Source organism: Pseudophryne corroboree, chromosome 11 (assembly GCF_028390025.1).
Source record: "Pseudophryne corroboree isolate aPseCor3 chromosome 11, aPseCor3.hap2, whole genome shotgun sequence".
Classification (NCBI taxonomy): Eukaryota; Metazoa; Chordata; class Amphibia; order Anura; family Myobatrachidae; genus Pseudophryne; species Pseudophryne corroboree.
The window spans coordinates 20,012,597-20,032,485 of record NC_086454.1 but is presented as its reverse complement, the minus strand read 5'-3'; the positions used below and the strand labels follow the sequence as shown (position 1 = coordinate 20,032,485).

Below are 19,889 nucleotides of genomic sequence, written 5' to 3'. Positions count from 1 at the left end.
GATTGAAAATATTGATACCCTGGATAGGGACAATGTTTTACTGTCTTTAGAGCAAATAAAGGATGCGTTTCTTTATATGCGTGATGCACAGAGGGATATTTGCACACTGGCATCACGGGTAAGTGCTATGTCCATTTCGGCCAGAAGAAATTTATGGACGCGACAGTGGTCAGGTGATGCGGACTCAAAACGGCATATGGAAGTTTTGCCGTATAAAGGGGAGGAGTTATTTGGTGTTGGTCTATCGGATTTGGTGGCCACGGCTACAGCCGGGAAATCCACCTTTTTACCTCAAGTCACTCCCCAACAGAAAAAGACACCGACTTTTCAGCCGCAGCCCTTTCGTTCCTTTAAAAACAAGAGAGCAAAGGGATATTCATATCTGCCACGAGGCAGAGGAAAGGGGAAGAGACTGCAACAGGCAGCTCCTTCCCAGGAACAGAAGCCCTCCCCCGCTTCTACAAAAGCCTCAGCATGACGCTGGGGCTTCTCAAGCGGACTCGGGGGCGGTGGGGGGTCGTCTCAAGAATTTCAGCGCGCAATGGGCTCACTCGCAGGTGGATCCCTGGATCCTGCAGATAATATCTCAGGGTTACAGGTTGGAACTAGAGACGTCTCCACCTCGCCGTTTCCTGAAGTCTGCTTTACCAACGTCCCCCTCTGACAGGGTGACGGTCTTGGAAGCCATTCACAAGCTGTACTCTCAGCAGGTGATAGTCAAGGTACCCCTTTTACAACAAGGAAAGGGGTATTATTCCACTCTATTTGTGGTACCGAAGCCGGATGGCTCGGTAAGACCTATTCTAAATCTGAAATCCTTGAACCTGTACATAAAAAAGTTCAAGTTCAAGATGGAGTCACTCGGTGATAGCGAACCTGGAAGAAGGGGACTTTATGGTATCCTTGGACATCAAGGATGCGTATCTCCAAGTTCCAATTTACCCCTCACACCAGGGGTACCTCAGGTTCGTCGTACAGAACTGTCACTATCAGTTTCAGACGCTGCCGTTTGGATTGTCCACGGCACCTCGGGTCTTTACCAAGGTAATGGCCGAGATGATGATTCTTCTTCGAAGAAAAGGCGTATTAATTATCCCATACTTGGACGATCTCCTAATAAGGGCAAGGTCCAGAGAACAGCTAGAGATGGGACTAGCACTGTCTCAAGAAGTGCTAAAGCAGCACGGGTGGATTCTGAATATTCCAAAATCCCAGTTAATTCCGACAACACGTCTGCTGTTCTTAGGGATGATTCTGGACACGGTTCAGAAAAAGGTTTTTCTCCCGGAGGAAAAAGCCAAGGAGTTATCCGAACTTGTCAGGAACCTCCTAAAACCAGGAAAGGTGTCTGTACATCAATGCACAAGAGTCCTGGGAAAAATGGTGGCTTCTTACGAAGCAATTCCATTCGGCAGATTCCACGCAAGAGTTTTCCAGAGGGATCTGCTGGACAAATGGTCAGGGTCGCATCTTCAGATGCACCAGCGGATAACCCTGTCTCCAAGGACAAGGGTATCTCTTCTGTGGTGGTTGCAGAGTGCTCATCTATTGGAGGGCCGCAGATTCGGCATACAGGATTGGATCCTGGTGACCACGGACGCCAGCCTGAGAGGCTGGGGAGCAGTCACACAAGGAAGAAACTTCCAGGGCGTGTGGTCGAGCCTGGAAACGTCTCTTCACATAAACATTCTGGAACTAAGAGCAATCTACAATGCTCTAAGCCAGGCAGAACCTCTGCTTCAAGGAAAACCGGTGTTGATCCAGTCGGACAACATCACGGCAGTCGCCCATGTAAACAGACAGGGCGGCACAAGAAGCAGGAGTGCAATGGCAGAAGCTGCAAGGATTCTTCGCTGGGCGGAGAATCATGTGATAGCACTGTCAGCAGTGTTCATCCCGGGAGTGGACAACTGGGAAGCAGACTTCCTCAGCAGACACGACCTTCACCCGGGAGAGTGGGGACTTCATCCAGAAGTTTTCCACATGCTTGTAACCCGTTGGGAAAGACCAATGGTGGACATGATGGCGTCTCGCCTCAACAAAAAACTGGACAGGTATTGCGCCAGGTCAAGAGATCCGCAGGCAATAGCTGTGGACGCGCTGGTAACGCCTTGGGTGTACCAGTCGGTGTATGTGTTTCCTCCTCTGCCTCTCATACCAAAAGTATTGAGAATTATACGGCAAAGAGGCGTAAGAACGATACTAGTGGCTCCGGATTGGCCAAGAAGGACTTGGTACCCGGAACTTCAAGAGATGATCACGGAGGATCCGTGGCCTCTACCTCTGAGAAGGGACCTGCTTCAGCAGGGTCCCTGTCTGTTTCAAGACTTACCGCGGCTGCGTTTGACGGCATGGCGGTTGAACGCCGGATCCTAAAGGGAAAAGGCATTCCGGAAGAAGTCATTCCTACCTTGATTAAAGCAAGGAAGGAAGTAACCGCGCAACATTATCACCGCATTTGGCGAAAATATGTTGCGTGGTGCGAGGATCGGAGTGCTCCGACGGAGGAATTTCAACTGGGTCGATTCCTACATTTCCTGCAATCAGGATTGTCTATGGGTCTCAAATTGGGATCTATTAAGGTTCAAATTTCGGCCCTGTCGATTTTCTTCCAGAAAGAATTGGCTTCAGTTCCTGAAGTCCAGACTTTTGTTAAGGGAGTGCTGCATATACAGCCCCCTGTGGTGCCTCCAGTGGCACCGTGGGATCTCAATGTTGTTTTGGACTTTCTCAAATCTCATTGGTTTGAACCACTAAAAACTGTGGATTTGAAATATCTCACATGGAAAGTGACCATGCTACTAGCCCTGGCTTCGGCCAGGAGAGTGTCAGAACTGGCAGCTTTATCTTACAAAAGCCCATATCTGATTTTCCATTCGGACAGGGCAGAACTGCGGACTCGTCCGCATTTTCTCCTTAAGGTGGTGTCAGCATTTCATCTGAACCAGCCTATTGTAGTGCCTGCGGCTACAAGCGACTTGGAGGACTCCAAGTTGTTGGACGTTGTCAGAGCTTTAAAAATATACATTTCAAGGACAGCTGGAGTCAGGAAATCTGACTCACTGTTTATACTATATGCTCCCAACAAGTTGGGCGCTCCTGCGTCTAAGCAGACTATTGCGCGCTGGATTTGTAGTACGATTCAGCTTGCACATTCTGTGGCAGGCCTGCCACAGCCAAAATCGGTAAATGCCCACTCCACAAGGAAGGTGGGTTCTTCTTGGGCGGCTGCCCGAGGGGTCTCGGCATTACAACTCTGCCGAGCGGCTACGTGGTCGGGGGAGAACACGTTTGTAAAATTCTACAAATTTGATACCCTGGCTGAGGAGGACCTGGAGTTCTCTCATTCGGTGCTGCAGAGTCATCCGCACTCTCCCGTCCGTTTGGGAGCTTTGGTATAATCCCCATGGTCCTTTCAGGAACCCCAGCATCCACTAGGACGATAGAGAAAATAAGAATTTACTTACCGATAATTCTATTTCTCGGAGTCCGTAGTGGATGCTGGGCGCCCATCCCAAGTGCGGATTATCTGCAATAATTGTACATAGTTATTGTTACCTAAATCGGGTTATTGTTGTAGGGAGCCATCTTTCAGAGGCTCCTCTGTTATCATGCTGTTAACTGGGTTCAGATCACAAGTTGTACGGTGTGATTGGTGTGGCTGGTATGAGTCTTACCCGGGATTCATAAATCCTTCCTTATTGTGTACGCTCGTCCGGGCACAGTATCCTAACTGAGGCTTGGAGGAGGGTCATAGGGGGAGGAGCCAGTACACACCACCTGATCATAAAGCTTTACTTTTTGTGCCCTGTCTCCTGCGGAGCCGCTATTCCCCATGGTCCTTTCAGGAACCCCAGCATCCACTACGGACTCCGAGAAATAGAATTATCGGTAAGTAAATTCTTATTTTCTACTCTATTGCTAGTTCTCAGCGTTGGTAAATATCGCACAAACGCCTAGTTACTTGGATTGCCATTTGCTTATTTCATATTAAATTGTATCCTTTCATCTAGAACTAGAAGAAAAAAGAAGGAAAGAGGAGCTGTTGGCGAAACGCAAAGAACTGAAACATGATAAGAAAGCCAGGGCAATGGCCTCCAGGACTAAGGACAATTTTAGGGGCTACAACGGCATTCCGCTGGAAGAGAAACCTAAGAAGCGCGGTTCAAGTCCACGCCAAGACCCGAATGGCAACAGTCACGCAGAAAACGATGAGTACCTGACAGAGGAGGAAATGTATGAGTTTTCCCAGACTGAGTCTGAACACGAGGAGGAGGTGGAGGAGGAGCCGCCGCCGCCACCACCACCAAAAAAACCAAAGCTTTCCAATTCAAAAAAGCCGCCTCCACCAGTCATGAACTTTGCTGAATTACTGCGACTTGCAGAGAAAAAACAATACGAGCCTGTGGAAATTGTGAAGCCTGTGAAGAAGAACATCGAAAGACCAAGGACTGCTGAGGAGATCCGAGAAATAGAATTTTTGGAGAGGAAAAACCATAGAGGGGATAAGGCATCTGAAAAACAGCCTAAAATGAATAGCCACGCAGTAAAAGTCAGTAAGAGCTCGGCAGATAAACATTCCTCTTCCAAACTGAGCCGTTCCGAGGACCAAACTTCAAAGGGCAGCTCGGTGTCCAAAAGCAATCCTCATCATCATCGTGACAAATTACAAAGGACTGAGAAAGTGACTATTGAGAAGAAACACTCTGTGAGCAACAGATCAGAGAAACCTGTTTCAGTCTCGCACAGTAAAGTCTCAAAGGTGTCATCTAATGGGAATTCCAGGCCCTCATCTGGGAAAGAACTTGGTGCTAAGCAGTCTTCCTCTTCTAGGATAGAACCCACAAATGGAAAGCTGAAGCAAGCATCTCATTCTAGGGGCTCGAGTTTAGGGTCAAGTTCTGGGAAGCCTCCATCAGGAGGCCCTGGGCATGGTCCTGTGCGGCCTTCTGGCGGATCCAGCACTTCGCGGCCCCCTGGTTCAGGAAATTCTAATTCTGTACGTCCTTCTGGGGGATCACTTTCTGCTCCAGCCCGGCCAACGACAAGCTCTGGTCCCAAAAAATCTCCCATCAGCTCTGGTTCTGTACGCCCTTCCGCTAGCTCTGGATCCAGCTCTGTACGGCCATCCACTGCCCCCAGCTCTGTACGGCCATCCACTGCCCCCAGCTCTGTACGGCCATCCACTGCCCCCAGCTCTGTACGGCCATCCACTGCCCCCAGCTCTGTACGGCCATCCACTGCCCCCAGCTCTGTACGGCCATCCACTGCCCCCAGCTCTGTACGGCCATCCACTGCCCCCAGCTCTGTACGGCCATCCACTGCCTCCGGGTCGGTCAAACATCCTGGCAGCTCTAGTTCAACAAAACCAACCAAAGTCGGGCACTCAACCAGTAGCTCTAGTTCTGCGCGTCAGTCCAGCGTATCTGGGTCTGTCCGACCAACCAGTGGAACTCCTTTTTTGTCTAGTAAACCTAAAAGCATTCCTTTGGCTAAAGAACTTGGCTCATCCATGCGCCCACCTGGTGGCCCACCTTTAGGTTCCTCAAGACTTCCTGCTGGTTCTGCTCCTGCTAGGCCAGTTAATCATTTGACTCCGGGGTCTGGATCAAAACCCAAATGTACAGTGGTGTCCGAAACCATTTCATCCAAAAACTTTGTTTCTAAAACTATGAATGGGCCAGTAATTGGAATGAGACCGGGGCATGTAAACGGAATGAGACCTGGACAAGCACCATCTGGGCATAGACTTATGCCACGACCTCCAGGTATTTACAATGTATAGCCAACAAGCTTGGTTTGCACAACTATAATATGATGAAGTTGTATCGGTAGTTTTTATACCTCCATGAGGTAAAACTCTATGGAACCTCAGATAGAACGTAGAATGAGCAATGATGTAAAATAACTCCTAAAACAGTATAATATTGTGAACTGTAACGTTTTCTGTGCATTATACGGTTCTTTTACTTATGGGAAGTATTGATATTTACAAAATGTGCTACAAGTAAGATCTAGTTATGGCCTTGGACGGTCTGATGCCTTGGTGATAATTCTGATGTCCGTAGATGGGTCGCGTGGTCCTGTGTCTACATACTATACTAACAATGCATAGAAACGCTGTACAGGTTGAGTATCCCATATCCAAATATTCCGAAATACGGAATATTCCGAAATACGGACTTTTTTGAGTGAGGGTGAGATAGTGAAACCTTTGTTTTTTGATGGCTCAATGTACATAAACTTTGTTTAATAGACAAAGTTATTAAAAATATTGTATTAAATGACCTTCAGGCTGTGTGTATAAGGTGTATATGAAACATAAATGAATTGTGTGAATGTAGACACACTTTGTTTAATAGACAAAGTTATAAAAAATATTGGCTAAAATGACCTTCAGGCTCTGTGTATAAGGTGTATATGTAACATAAATGCATTCTGTGCTTAAACTAGCGTCCCATCACCATGATATCTCATTATGGTATGCAATTATTCCAAAATACGGAAAAATCCGATATCCAAAATACCTCTGGTCCCAAGCATTTTGGATAAGGGATACTCAACCTGTAATTACCGGAGGAGGAGGACGCAAAAAACATGGCTGTACTGCTTTAAACCCTTACGTATACGCAACAAGTTATGTCAAATTGAGAACCACAATTGAATGCCCCCTCTCCAGTTGATGCCATCCGGTGCTTGCTGTGTTTATGGCCCTTCCCTTGAACATGCAATATTGGCTTATTATATACAGGAGAGACAGTAAGCACAGTCTGAAGGCCATAGTGTAAATAGTGGGAGTGGGGAGAGAATGGTTGGTGGATCGGGTGATGTATTGGGAAAAGGGGTGCGATTGAGCAGGAACCTGTGGGGTGCTGATCCTGTCAGTGGGAATTATTGTGTGTCCACAACTTCAGCCTTGACCACAAGTCCTGTGTTTTGTGCAGGTCCCCCTCTGCCACCGATAACGAGCTCGTATAAGCGAGTGCTCGATGACGAGGAGGATTATGACTCTGAGATGGAAGATTTCATTGATGATAGTGAAGAGCCCCAAGACGAGATCTCAAAGCATATTCGGGAGATATTTGGCTACGACAAAAACAAGTAAGTGGAAGAGTATTGCTGGGTGGGTTTTATACCGGCACGCCCACCACTGGTCCTGCAGATGTATATCCTGGAAATAGAGAGATTTGTATATTCACGCTGTCCTTTTTCTCTCCAGAGGGTCAGTTGTTTGTTAGAAACTCCCAGATGCTGTTTCTTCATCCCCTGCTCCAGTTACCTGTTGGAGGGGGGGGGGGGGGGGGGAGGGGATGAGTCTTGTCTGTAATTGCGTGATATTTAGGATAGCACACTACCTATGGGAAGGCCTGTATGTTACTGTCCCTCGTAGCTGCTTTCCACCTGTACAGCTGCATTGCTTTGGTGCAGGACTACATTGACTGTGATCCAAGTGCCAGGTGCACACTGACCTCCGTTTACAGTTTGGCTGCACAGAAGGCGTAAATTGGGAAAGCGCCTCCATGTGGCAATCGTGGTGGCCTATTACTGTGACCCGATAGGCTTTCTGGTGTGCCATACCTCGCCAGTTACAGTCAGGGTGTTTTCTTTATTGTGGCAATGAAAGGCCAAGTTTCCTGCCCATAATGCATGTATCTAAGATGATAGAACATGGGATTTTAATTGTCCGTACTTCTTGCTGTTTCCAGGTATAAGGATGAGAGTGACTACGCTTTGCGGTACATGGAGAGCAGTTTCCGCGAGCAGCAGAAAGAGGAGGCCAGAAGGTAGGATTATCACGGGCTCCGGGTTACACCCACCTTTGTCTGTGGGGAGCGGGATGCATTAGCGAGGTTCCCTGCGGCCTGCAAAGGAATTATGGGTCTCTTCGTGGTCTGCACAAAACTCTGTAATGGTAAACTAAGGTCCATAATCTAGAGAAAACTAGGGCAAAAGTCTGGCGTATGGGAAGCAAATGTCCAAATACTTAATGGCTGAAAATGTACTGCTACGCCACAGTGCTACGCCATAGAAAGCAGTCCAGGGGTTTAGCAGGAAGAGGGGGTGATACTAGCATGGCGTCTAGTCCAGCACCCCGCCCCCCCCCCCTTCTTTTCCGCTAGCGCACATGATCTCCTATCGTCACATAGTAAGCACTGCGGAACTGCTGCGGAGCAGGTAGGTGGCTGCCGGGTGCATCTGAAGGTACCTCTGCAAGGTAGGACAGTGTGGAAGGGCAGCAACTATGTGTGGCCCCCTTGGCTTCCCGTCCTGGGTGGCAGTGCCAGTCACACACCCCTCATCGTGGCACCGGCTATAACGGCACTCTATAGGTTGCCGTGACTATACAGTGACAAAGATAAACTACAACCGCTGTAGGTAAGCGTTGTTACATGGGCAACAAAATAAAACCGCGCCGCAAGTACTGCAATACATGAAGGGTTTTGGCTTCTGTAGGTATCAGGAAGAATTCCATAGTGCGACCTCAGCGAGGGAGACAGTATCAGGATATAAGGGAAAAATAAGACATTCCTATACCGTTAACCCTTTCCCCTTTGAGTGATGGTGAGACCATTGAATCCACCGCCACAAAGGACGACCCGATTGACAGAGAGTTGGTTTGTAATCTCTGTTTTTGTCTTCTGCAGCCTGCGATTGGGAATCCAGGAGGACCTGGAGGAGCAGAGACGAGAAGAGGAGGAGCTGAAAAGAAAAGCAAAGCTGGAAAAAGCCAAGAAGATTCAAAAGCGATAACATCTACTTAACCAGTCCCGAACATTGCTGAGCCACTGCTGGTGCATTTCCCTGCGCCGCCACCAGATGGAGACTGGAAACATAAAATAAATATAAGGGAGAAAACCAATTTATTTGAAAAAAAAAAAGTCCTTTTTTTAAATGTGAGGCGTGAGATGAATTTCTGGCTATTTTTTAGTTGTCAGAGTTTTTCAACTTTTTGCTATAGTATCACGGTTCAGCCTCCCATCAAAGAGTAAAGTCTGATTTCTATTTTATTTTATAGGTATATATTGTGGGCCTTGTTCTAAGAACAGATCGGTCAATAAATTATTCATATCCTAAAGAAAGATTTATGGATTTATCCCCGTCCCCAAAGGACTTGTTTATCAGACTTCCATTGTATATATCCATATAATATAAATATTTCTATCTGCCTACAGGAATTGCATATTTGCTGCGATTAGTTTATAGTGGGATTGTCTGCAATCCTTTAAGTGCACTTACTGCAACGGCTTAGATTGGTTTGATACCTCAACTGCTTAACGGACCTGTAACGGGCGGTATGGTCCAATGTACAATGCCAACTTGTACCCTACAGCAGAGGTTTCCAAACGTGCCCCTCGGGGGAACCCCAACGGTCCAGGTTTTAAGTTTATCCCTGCCTGGCCACAGGTGACTTAATTAACCTCTCAGTCACTTTGATTTAACCATCTGTGCTGCCCCATGGATATACATAAACCTGGACTGTTGGGGTGCCTTGTGGGTTTGCGTTTGAGACCCTCTTCCTACAGGAAAGTTTCTCTGACGGGAAATAAGATGTTCCACTGCAGTCTCCCTGACCCAATCCGTTTATTATTCCTACCTGTGCCCCTGTCGGAATGAGAACCTGTCTGTTCCCTAGGAGATAACGTCCCTATGCCATGGGCCTCATCTGCCTCCGTGGAGTATGGAGTATACATTTTCATACTTTGTATTCAGAGTATTCTATCAGAGTATTCTATCATTGTTTAATAAATACTCCTATCGTGAAATCCAACTGATTACAATATGGCACTACAAGTCACAGCAAACTTGACGTCTGACAAATGTTCTCGTAAAATCGTCACTTTATGAAATAATGTAAAATTGGGAATCCATGTGCGCTCTCGGATTGAAACAAAACTGTTGTCCTAGCGCAAACTTGTAGGTAATCAGCTGTTCCAACTCTGTTAAGGTAACGTCCGGATGCGAGCGTCTTTGCACCACTCACAGGAGACCACTATGTCCCCTCACCTGTGGGTGGCATCCTCCCCCCCCCCCCCCCCTATGCTGTGTATATAGAGATCTAATCACTGGTGCTCTCTACACACGGCCAGACCACTGTCTAGGCTAAAAGATATTCTTGCATATAGATCTGTAATCTATTACTGTCAGAGGAATTGGCTCAGGATTATGAAATGTAGATATTAACACACATTTGTAATTTTTTGTTTAATGGTCCTTAAAGCAGTTTAGTGATCATATCTGGCACACAGCAGAAGAGCCACAGTGTAATCTGTGTGTGGTCATGCCAAGTCTTTCAGATGCCAATGGGCCTAGCTTGGTGCTTCAGCCGCAAAGCGGTCATCTTTCCTCTGCAGGCGCGATCTCCGCTGTCCTCCGGTCTCGCTCATTGTACTGTCCCCTCTACTGTGCGTCTTGTGCTGCTTTATCTGTTATGCTTTCTGTATGTGGCGCTGCAAGTAATGGGTTAAATGATGTTCCGTCCCCCCATCCCCTCACAGCTGCATTATATTCTAGAGGTGTCTAACAGAAGTGTTTATGTAGCAGAACCTATATGTATTTAAACCGATGTATGATGCTAATTGCACTAACGGGTGTCTTCAATAAACAGACCGTTTACCTTGTGTCAGCTGGCTGGATGCATAGAGACTTTGTCCTTGTGTTACCTCCATTCAGTCCTGAGATCTAACTTGCAGCTCACAGAGGAGCAAATCCTTTTTCTCTTACGTCCTAGAGGATGCTGGGGACTCCGTAAGGACCATGGGGTATAGACGGCTCCGCAGGAGACATGGGCACTGTAAAGACTTTAGAATGGGTGTGCACTGGCCCCTCCCTCTATGCCCCTCCTCCAGACCTCAGTTAGTTCCTGTGCCCAGTGGAGACTGGATGCACTGCAGGGGAGCTCTCCTGAGTTTCTCTGAAAAAGCTTTTGTTAGGTTTTTTATTTTCAGGGAGCACTGCTGGCAACAGGACTGAGAGAGAAGCAGCCCTACTTAAATGATAGGCTCTGCTTCTTAGGCTACTGGACACCATTAGCTCCAGAGGGTTGGAACGCAGGTCTCATCCTCGCCGTTCATCCCGGAGCTTCGCCGCCGTCCTCAGAGCCGGAAGGTAGAAGCCGGGTGAGTATAAGAAGAAAGAAGACATCAAAGGCGGCAGGAGACTTCAGATCTTCACTGAGGTAGCGCTGCGCGCCATTGCTCCCACACACAAACACAGGCACAGCATGGGTGCAGGGGGGGGGGTGCCCTGGGCAGCAATAAACACCTCAATTTAATCTGGCAGCAAGTTTAGATACTGCAGGGGCAGTAAGTTCTAAATCCCCCGCCAGTATAAAGATATGAGCGGGACCGAAGCCCGCCGTCGAGGGGGCGGGGCTTGATCCTCCAGCACTAACCAGCGCCATTTTCTCCACAGCATGCTGCAGAGAACCTGCTCCCGGACTCTCCACTGCTGCACACAGTAACAGGAGGCAAAAACGAGGGGGGGGGGGGCACATTATTTGGTGCAAATATTATATGTTATAAGCGCTATTTAGACTGGGACTTTTGTTTTCAGTATATTGTGGCGCTGGGTGTGTGCTGGCATACTCTCTCTGTCTCTCCAAAGGGCCTTATTGTGGGTCAGTCCCCATATTTCAGTTATCCCAGTGTGTGTGGGGGTGTCAGTACGTGTGTGTCGACATGTATGAAGCGGAAGGCTTGTTTAGGGAGGATGCAGAGCAGATGGTGATTGTGTCTCCGTCGGCACAGCCGACACCGGATTGGGTGGACATGTGGAATGTTTTAAATGCTAATGTGACCTTATTACTTAAGAGATTGGACGAAGCAGAGTCCAGGGACAGAGCAGGGATTCAATCCATGGCTTTTACTGTGTCACAAGACCCTTCAGGGTCCCATAAACGTCCCTTTTCCCAGATAGCAGACACTGATACCGACACGGATTCCGACTCTAGTGTCGACTATGATGATGCACGGTTGCACCCAAGAGTATTCAATGTATGATTATTGCAATAAAAGATGTTTTGCATATCACAGATGACCCCTCTGTCCCTGACACGAGGGTCTGCATGTTTAAGGAAAAGAAACCTGAGGTAACGTTTCCCCCATCTCATGAGCTGAACGCTTTATTTGAAAAAGCTTGGGAGACTCCAGACAAGAAACTGCAGATTCCCAAGAGAATTATTATGGCGTACCCTTTCCCCGCGAAGGACAGGTTACGGTGGAAGGCCTTGACGCGCTTGTCCAATAAGGTTGCACTACCGTCCCTGGACACGGCAGCCCTCAAGGATCCTGCGGATCGTAGACAGGAAACTACCTTAAAATCAATTTATGCGACTACGGGTGCCCAGCTCAGACCGGCAGTGGCATCGGCATGGGTGGGTACCGCTATTGCAGCGTGGGCAGATAACTTGTCATCTGACATAGACACCCTAGATAAAGATAGTATTTTGTTGACATTAGGTCACATCAAGGACGCAGCATTATATATGAGAGAGGCTGCGAGAGATATTGGGCTGTTGGGTTCAAGAGCCAATGCCATGGCAGTTTGCTAGAAGGTCCCGGGAGGTGGCGGGTGCGTGACGTCACACGCAAGCTGCTGCGGGCCGGGGAGCGACAAGTAGCTCCCGGCCAGCATGCGAAAGCTGCGCAGGTTGGGAGCTACTCTTGCTGTGCGATGCCTTTGCACTTCTGGGGGGGGGGGGGGGGCACTGACATGCGTGTGTGTCCCCCCCCCCCCCCCCTTCCCCCCTGCAGGTCCGTGTGAATGATCGTAGGTGTGCTAAATTTAGCACAGCTACGATCAACTCGGAATATACTATGATCTATAAGGCGCCACAAGGGTTCTGCAGCTCCGTAATAATAAATGGGATGTACAACGATAGTACGTGGTTCCCAAATTGTGCCTAGTCACCCTGGGGTGACGTGAGACTCTTGCAGGGGTGGCTCGGGTTGGTGGTCAAGGACCAAATCAAATTACGTATGGTCAAAGTGTCAGACAGTAACCGTGCTGGCGGCTACCAATCATAAAACGTGGACAATCAGAAGCAAAACCGTACGCCATCGCATAACAGACCAGAAAGATGGCAGTTGGGCACAATTTACGTTAATATTTTTCCCCAAAATGTATCAAATACTCACCCTGCCATCGATACGGTGCAACTGAACACGTGATTGGTCAGACCACATGACCTGTATCCAATCATTTACTGTCCAATTCCTGAGCAAACGGAAGGCGTCTCATCCGGCTTGCGGCAGATACTGTAGCAATGGTATACGTTGGGCCTTCTGCTTCTGTAGCCAATGCAATGTGCAGCGTAGTGTTCTGTGAGAGGTGTCTGACCTGCTCCCTGACTCAGAATATCCGGAATGTGATGCACTGTGCCCATCTGTGGGACTGAACAGGTCTGCCCACTCTCCATCCCCCTCCAGTAGCCGTTTGTGACCACAGGCCTTGCGCGCATGCCCAGTTATTTTGTCTTCTGGTCCGCTCTGTGCACTTACACAGCTGCCGCCCTCCCCACAGCGGATCGTTGCTGTGCGATAGGTTTAACAAAGAATCCATTCGCAAAGCCGATCGCAAGGAGATTGACAGGGAGAGGGCGTTTGTGGGTGTCAACTGACTGTTTTCAGGGAGTGGTTGGAAAAACGCAGGCGTGTCCAAGCGCCTGCAGGGCGGGTGTCTGACATCAAATCCGGGACCGGACAGGCTAAAGTGATCGCAGCGGCTGAGAAAGTTCTGGGTAACTCAGAAACTTAACAAAACTTTTTGGTTCCGCTCGGCTGCACAAGCGTTTGCTCACTTGCAAAGCAAAAATACACTTCCCTATGGGCGGCGACTATCTGATCGCAGCTCTGCAAAAAGTAGCTAGCGAGCGATCAGGTTGGAATGAGGTCCTATGTTCAAAGTCCGTCAGCATGAGTCGTTACACATTATTTCACGAGTGATGCACTTCATTAGTCGGGCCGTAGGTAGTCATTCCGAGTTGATCGCTAGCTGCATTCGTTCGCTGTGCAGCGATGAGGAAAAAAAAGGCACTTCTGCGCATGCGGCACGTACCATTACAACGAACGGTGTAGTTTCACACAGGGTCTAGCGAAGCTTTTCAGTCGCACTGCTGGCCGCAGAGTGATTGCCATGAAGTGGGCGTTTCTGGGTGTCAACTGACCATTTTCAGGGAGTGTTCGGAAAAACGCAGGCGTGGCTGGGCGAACGCAGGGTGTGTTTGTGACGTCAAATCAGGAACTGAATGGTCTGCAGTGATTGCAAGCGCTGAGTAGGTCTGGAGCTACTCTGACACTGCACAAAATGATTTTGTAGCCGCTCAGCGATCCTTTCGTTCGCACTTCTGCTAAGCTAAAATACACTCCCAGTGGGAGGCGGCATAGCGTTTGCACAACTGCTAGCGAGCGAATAACTCTGAATGACCACCATTCTATGGAAGTCTGTCATTCCCCATTTTTGTAATCCCAGGACTGTTAAATTGTACAAAGAGTTGAGAGTATTCTACATTGCAAGAGTTGTCTTCTAGTTGCTACAAAGGATGTTACATAACTGCACTTTCCTTGACCCCTGTGGTCCGCTTGTGAAAAGCTATCGCCTGTTTCTCCCTCTGGAAACCGTTGTTCCAGATTCTGTGAACGGTCAGAAAGCGATTAAACCGTAGTCCTTCTGTTAAAAGGCAAGCTTCCTAATGGCTAAAACAGCCTACCGTTGTAGTCTTCCGCTCCAATGATGCAGCTTGCACTGTGCTGGTGTGTTCCTTGTGGATACAGGTGAGCAGGCGCCACTGCTGCTGCTGTTAAATGGCTCAGGCGGGTTTCCGGCCACGTGCCGTTTCAGGTGACTGCCGTCAGCGCCTCTCACTCTGTCCTCTGTTGTCAGGTTGATGCTTTTGGGTAAGTGAAATGAAATGAGCAATAATCCATTTCAGCCCGGCTTCAGGTCTTGAATACCCAGTCAGGGCCCCAGATCACCAGCCGCAGCACAGCTTTTGTACTGCGCCACCAGATATTGGGAGCGATTTATTTAATTTGCTACATCAATGGTTTAATTTCCAGGGATATTTTATTTTTATTTTTTTTTTCTACATTTTACGTGGTAATGGTCTACATTTTTGAAACCACACCGCGGGGGCCAGTGCCAAACGCAGGATTTTGAGAGGGAGTTTTCCAAATGCAATCCACAATCTCCCGCTCTGCGGAACATTGGAGCAAGTGCGGGAGTCTGGGGAAGCAGTAGAAGAACCTAGTACCGACATTAGTGTACACAATGGTCTTTTTATACACTAGATACATTGATACAGTATTAATATTCAACACTATAGATGGTCTATATTATAGGCTGTATCAAATATATTTAACTAATATTAATAAAATAAGTGGTCAGGGAAAGGTTAAACATCCCATAATGAATAAATACACAAACATTAGGGAACCAGTAGGAGACAGAACTGCACTTTCTAAGCACACATTCTCCCACCTCATGGTAAGGTGCCTGTTTCTTCTTCCTGGCAACTGCTCTCTGGTCTAGGGCACTGATTGTAGGTTCAGATCCACATACACGGCAAACTTGGTAGAAGAAGCTGCTAGATCTGGGCATGTGCAGCAGCTCCGCTCTGTCCCTTACACTGCATGTTGTGGCGGCAGCTGTAGTAATTGTGTTACATTTATTTTGCTATTGTCATAATCTGAGTTGCTCACTAAGAGGAGGGGGGTTTACGGGCAACCAGAACCCCCCCTTCCCTCCGTTTGCTTATGAGTGCAGACTAGATGGGCCAAGTGGTTCTGATCTGCTGTCAATATTCTATGTTTCTCTTACGTCCTAGAGGATGCTGGGGACTCCGTAAGTACCATGGGTTATAGACGGGCTCTGCAGGATACATGGGCACTATAAAGAAACTTTAGAATGGGTGTGCACTGGCTCCTCCCTCTATGCCCCTCCTCCAGACCTCAGTTAGTTCCTGTGCCCAGAGGAGACTGGATGCACTGCAGGGGAGCCCTCCTGAGTTTCTCTGAAAAAGCTTTTGTTAGGTTTTTTATTTTCAGGGAGCACTGCTGGCAACAGGCTCCCTGCATCGTGGGACAGAGGGTAGAGAAGCAGACCTATTTAAGTGATAGGCTCTGCTTCTTAGGCTACTGGACACCATTAGCTCCAGAGGGAGTCTGAACGCAGGTCTCACCCTCGCCGTTCATCCCGGAGCCGCGCCGCCGTCCTCCTCACAGAGCCGGAAGATAGAAGCCGGGTGAGTATAAGAAGAAAGAAGACTTCAAAGGCGGCAGAAGACTTCAGATCTTCATGAGGTAACGCGCAGTGGTAACGCTGCGCGCCATTGCTCCCAGCTCTTACACACAGGCGCCACAGTAAGGGTGCAGGGCGCAGGGGTGGCACCCTGGGCAGCATAAATATACCTCAGATAGGACTGGCAGAGTACTTATATATACTGTAGTAGGTTATATAAGTCCAAATCCCCCGCCAGTATAAAGATTTAGAGCGGGACCGAAGCCCGCCATCGGGGGCGGAGCTTGATCCCCCAGCACTAACCAGCGCCATTTTCTCTTCAGCATGCTGCAGAGAAGCGGCCCCGGACTCTCCCCTGCTATTAGCTAGTACAGAGGCCCAAAACGAGGGGGGGGGGGGCACATTATTTGGCGCAAAAATGTGGTGTTTTTACGCATATATATAAAAAGCGCTGTACAGACTGGGATTTTTGTCTCAGTGTACAGTGGCGCTGGGTGTGTGCTGGCATACTCTCTCTCTGTCTCCCCAAAGGGCCTTATTGGGGGACTGTCTCCATATAGATATATCCCAGTGTGTGTGGGGGTGTCAGTACGTGTGTGTCGACATGTCTGAGGTGGAAGGCTCGGCTCATCTAGGGAGGAGGCAGAGCAGATGATTGTGGTGTCTCCGTCGGCGCTGTCGACACCTGATTGGATGCATATGTGGAATGTTCTAAATGCTAATGTGACTTTATTACACAAAAGATTGGACAAAGCTGAGTCCAAGGAAAAAGCAGGGAGTCAATCCATAGCTTTGACTGTGTCACAGGGCCCTTTGGGGTCTCAGAAACGTCCCCTTTAACAGGTAGTAGACACTGATACCGACACGGATTCCGACTCCAGTGTCGACGACGATGATGATGATAAGTGGCACCCAAGGGTGGCCAAGAATATTCAATATATGATTGTTGCAATAAAAGATGTTTTGCATATCACAGAGGACCCCTCGGTGCCTGACACGAGGGTATGCATGTTTAAGGAAAAGAAACCTGAGGTAACTTTTTCCCCATCTCACGAGCTGAACGCCCTGTTTGAAAAAGCTTGGGAGACTCCAGATAAGAAACTGCAGATTCCCAAGAGAATTATTATGGCGTATCCTTTCCACTCCCAGGACAGGTTACGGTGGGAATCCTCACCCACGGTGGACAAGGCTTTAACGCGCTTGTCAAAAAAGGTGGCGCTACCATCCCCTGATACGGCAGCCCTCAAGGATCCTGCTGATCGCAGACAGGAAACTACCTTAAAATCAATTTCTACACATACGGGTGCCCTACTAAGGCCGGCAGTAGCGTCTGCATGGGTGGGTAGCGCAGTTGCAGCGTGGGCAGATACCTTGTCATCTGACATGGACACCCTAGATAAAGATACCATGTTGTTGACCTTGGGTCACATTAAAGACGCAGCATTATAAATGAGTGAAGCTGCAAATGATATTGGGCTGTTGGGTTCAAGAGCCAATGCCATGGTAATTTCTGCTAGACGGTCCCTGTGGACACGCCAATGGACGGGTGATGCTGATTCAAAAAGACATATTGAGACTTTGCCTTACAAAGGTGAAGTTTTATTTGGGGAGGGCCTCGCGGACCTGGTTTCCACAGCTACCGTGGGAAAATCTTCTTTTTTGCCTTATGTTCCCCCACAGCAAAAGAAAACACCTCAATATCAGATGTAGTCCTTTCGGTCGCATAAGTTCAGAAAGGGTCGGGGCTCTCCCTTCCTCGCCAGAGGTGGAGGTAGAGAGAAAAGAGCGCCTGCTACGGCTAGTTCCCAGGGACCAAAGTCCTCCCCGTCCTCTACAAAATCCACTGCATGACGCTGGGGCTCCGCTGAGGGAGTCCGCGCCGGTGGGGGCAAGTCTTCGACTCTTCAGCCAAGTCTGGGTTCAGTCGGACTTGGATCCTTGGGCGGTAGAAATTGTATCCCAGGGATGCAAACTAGAATTCGAAGATGTGCCTCCTCACCGATTTTTCAAATCGGTCTTGCCAGTTTCCACCCCAGAGAGGGAAACAGTGGCAGCTGCCATACAGAAACTGTATCATCAGTAAGCGATTATCAAGGTTCCCCTTCTACAACAGGGGAAGGGTTTTTATTCAAGCCTTTTTGTGGTCCCGAAACCGGATGGCTCGGTCAGGCCCATTATGAATCTAAAATCCCTGAACCTATATCTGAAAAGGTTAAAATTCAAGATGGAATCTCTCCGGGCAGTATTTATTGTGTCACTAGACATAAAGGATGCATACCTTCATGTCCCCATTTATCCTCCTCATCAGGCATACCTGAGATTCGCTGTACAGGATTGTTATTACCAAGTTCAGACGTTGCTGTTTGGGTTTTCCACGGCCCCGACAAGGTAATGGCGGAAATTATGGTGCTTCTGCGCAAGCAAGGCGTCACAATTATCCCGTACTTGGACGATCTCCTGATAAAGGCGAGTTCAAGGGAAAAAAATGTTACAAAGCGTATCTCTCTTCCTGAGAATACTACAACAACACGGCTGGATCCTAAATCTACCAAAGTCGCAGTTGGTTCCAACAACTCGACTGTCGTTTTTGGGCATACTGGACACAGAAAAACGAAAGGTCTTTCTCCCAGAGGAAAAAGCCCAAGTACTCCAGAACATGGTCAGAGACCTGTTAAAGCCAAAAAGAGTGTCAGTTCATCAATGCACTCATGTATTAGGAAAGATGGTGACGGCCTAAGAGGCCATTCCACACGGACTTTTCAGTGGGACCTTCTATACAAGTGGTCAGGGTCCCACCTGCACATGCATCGGAAGATTGCCCTGTCCCCCCGGGCCAGGGTCTCTATCCTGTGGTGGCTCCAGAGTGCTCACCTTCTAGAGGGTCGCAAGTTCGGATTTCAAGATTGGGTTCTTGTGACCACGGACGCGAGCCTCCGAGGATGGGGAGCAGTCACACAGGGAAACAATTTTCAGGGAATATGGTCAAGCCAAGAGGCTTGCCTACACACCATTGTGCTGAAATTGAGGGCCATTTACAACGGCCTCAAACAAGCTGAGAATTTTCTTCGCAACCTACCAGTTCTGATCCAGTCAGACAACGTCACGGCCGTGGCGCATGTGAACCGCCAGGGCGGGACAAAAAACAGAGCAGAAATGGCAGAAGCCACCAGGATTCTTCGCTGGGCGGAAAATCATGTAAGCGCTCTGTCAGCGGTCTTCATTCTAGAGTGGAAAACTGGGAAGCAGACTTCCTCAGCAGACACGATCTCCATCCAGGAGAGTGGGGACTTCATCAGGAAGTCTTTACAGAGGTGACAAGTCGTTGGGGACTTCCTCAAATAGACATGATGGCATCACGCCTCAACAGGAAGATTCGGACGTATTGTTCCAGGTCGAGGGACCCTCAGGCAGTGGCGGTGGACGCCCTGGTGACACCGTGGGTGTTTCAGTCTGTCTATGTGTTCCCTCCACTTCCTCTCATCTCAAAAATATTGAGAATCATAAGACAAACAAGAGTGCAGATGATACACATTGTTCCAGATTGGCCTCGAAGGGCCTGGTATGCAGATCTTCAGGGGCTGCTCTCAAAAGATCCGTGGCACCTTCCTCTCAGGGAGGACCTGCTACTACAGGGGCCGTGCGTGTTCCAAGAC

General features: G+C 48.5%; 1 protein-coding gene across 3 annotated transcripts in view; it reads left to right on the top strand.

Annotated features, from left to right (window-relative positions):
- Positions 1-10,619, top strand: part of SPTY2D1 (SPT2 chromatin protein domain containing 1) — a 35,569-nt gene extending 24,950 nt beyond the window's left edge. For all 3 annotated transcript variants that reach the window (XM_063946355.1, XM_063946354.1, XM_063946353.1), the window contains exons 3-6: positions 4,014-5,768; positions 6,945-7,101; positions 7,707-7,784; positions 8,646-10,619. In XM_063946355.1, the coding sequence (XP_063802425.1) occupies positions 4,091-5,768; positions 6,945-7,101; positions 7,707-7,784; positions 8,646-8,751 (2,019 nt within the window). In that variant the 5' untranslated portion in view covers positions 4,014-4,090 and the 3' untranslated portion in view covers positions 8,752-10,619. The remainder of the gene's footprint in view (positions 1-4,013; positions 5,769-6,944; positions 7,102-7,706; positions 7,785-8,645) is intronic.
- Positions 10,620-19,889: the final 9,270 nt, after the last annotated feature.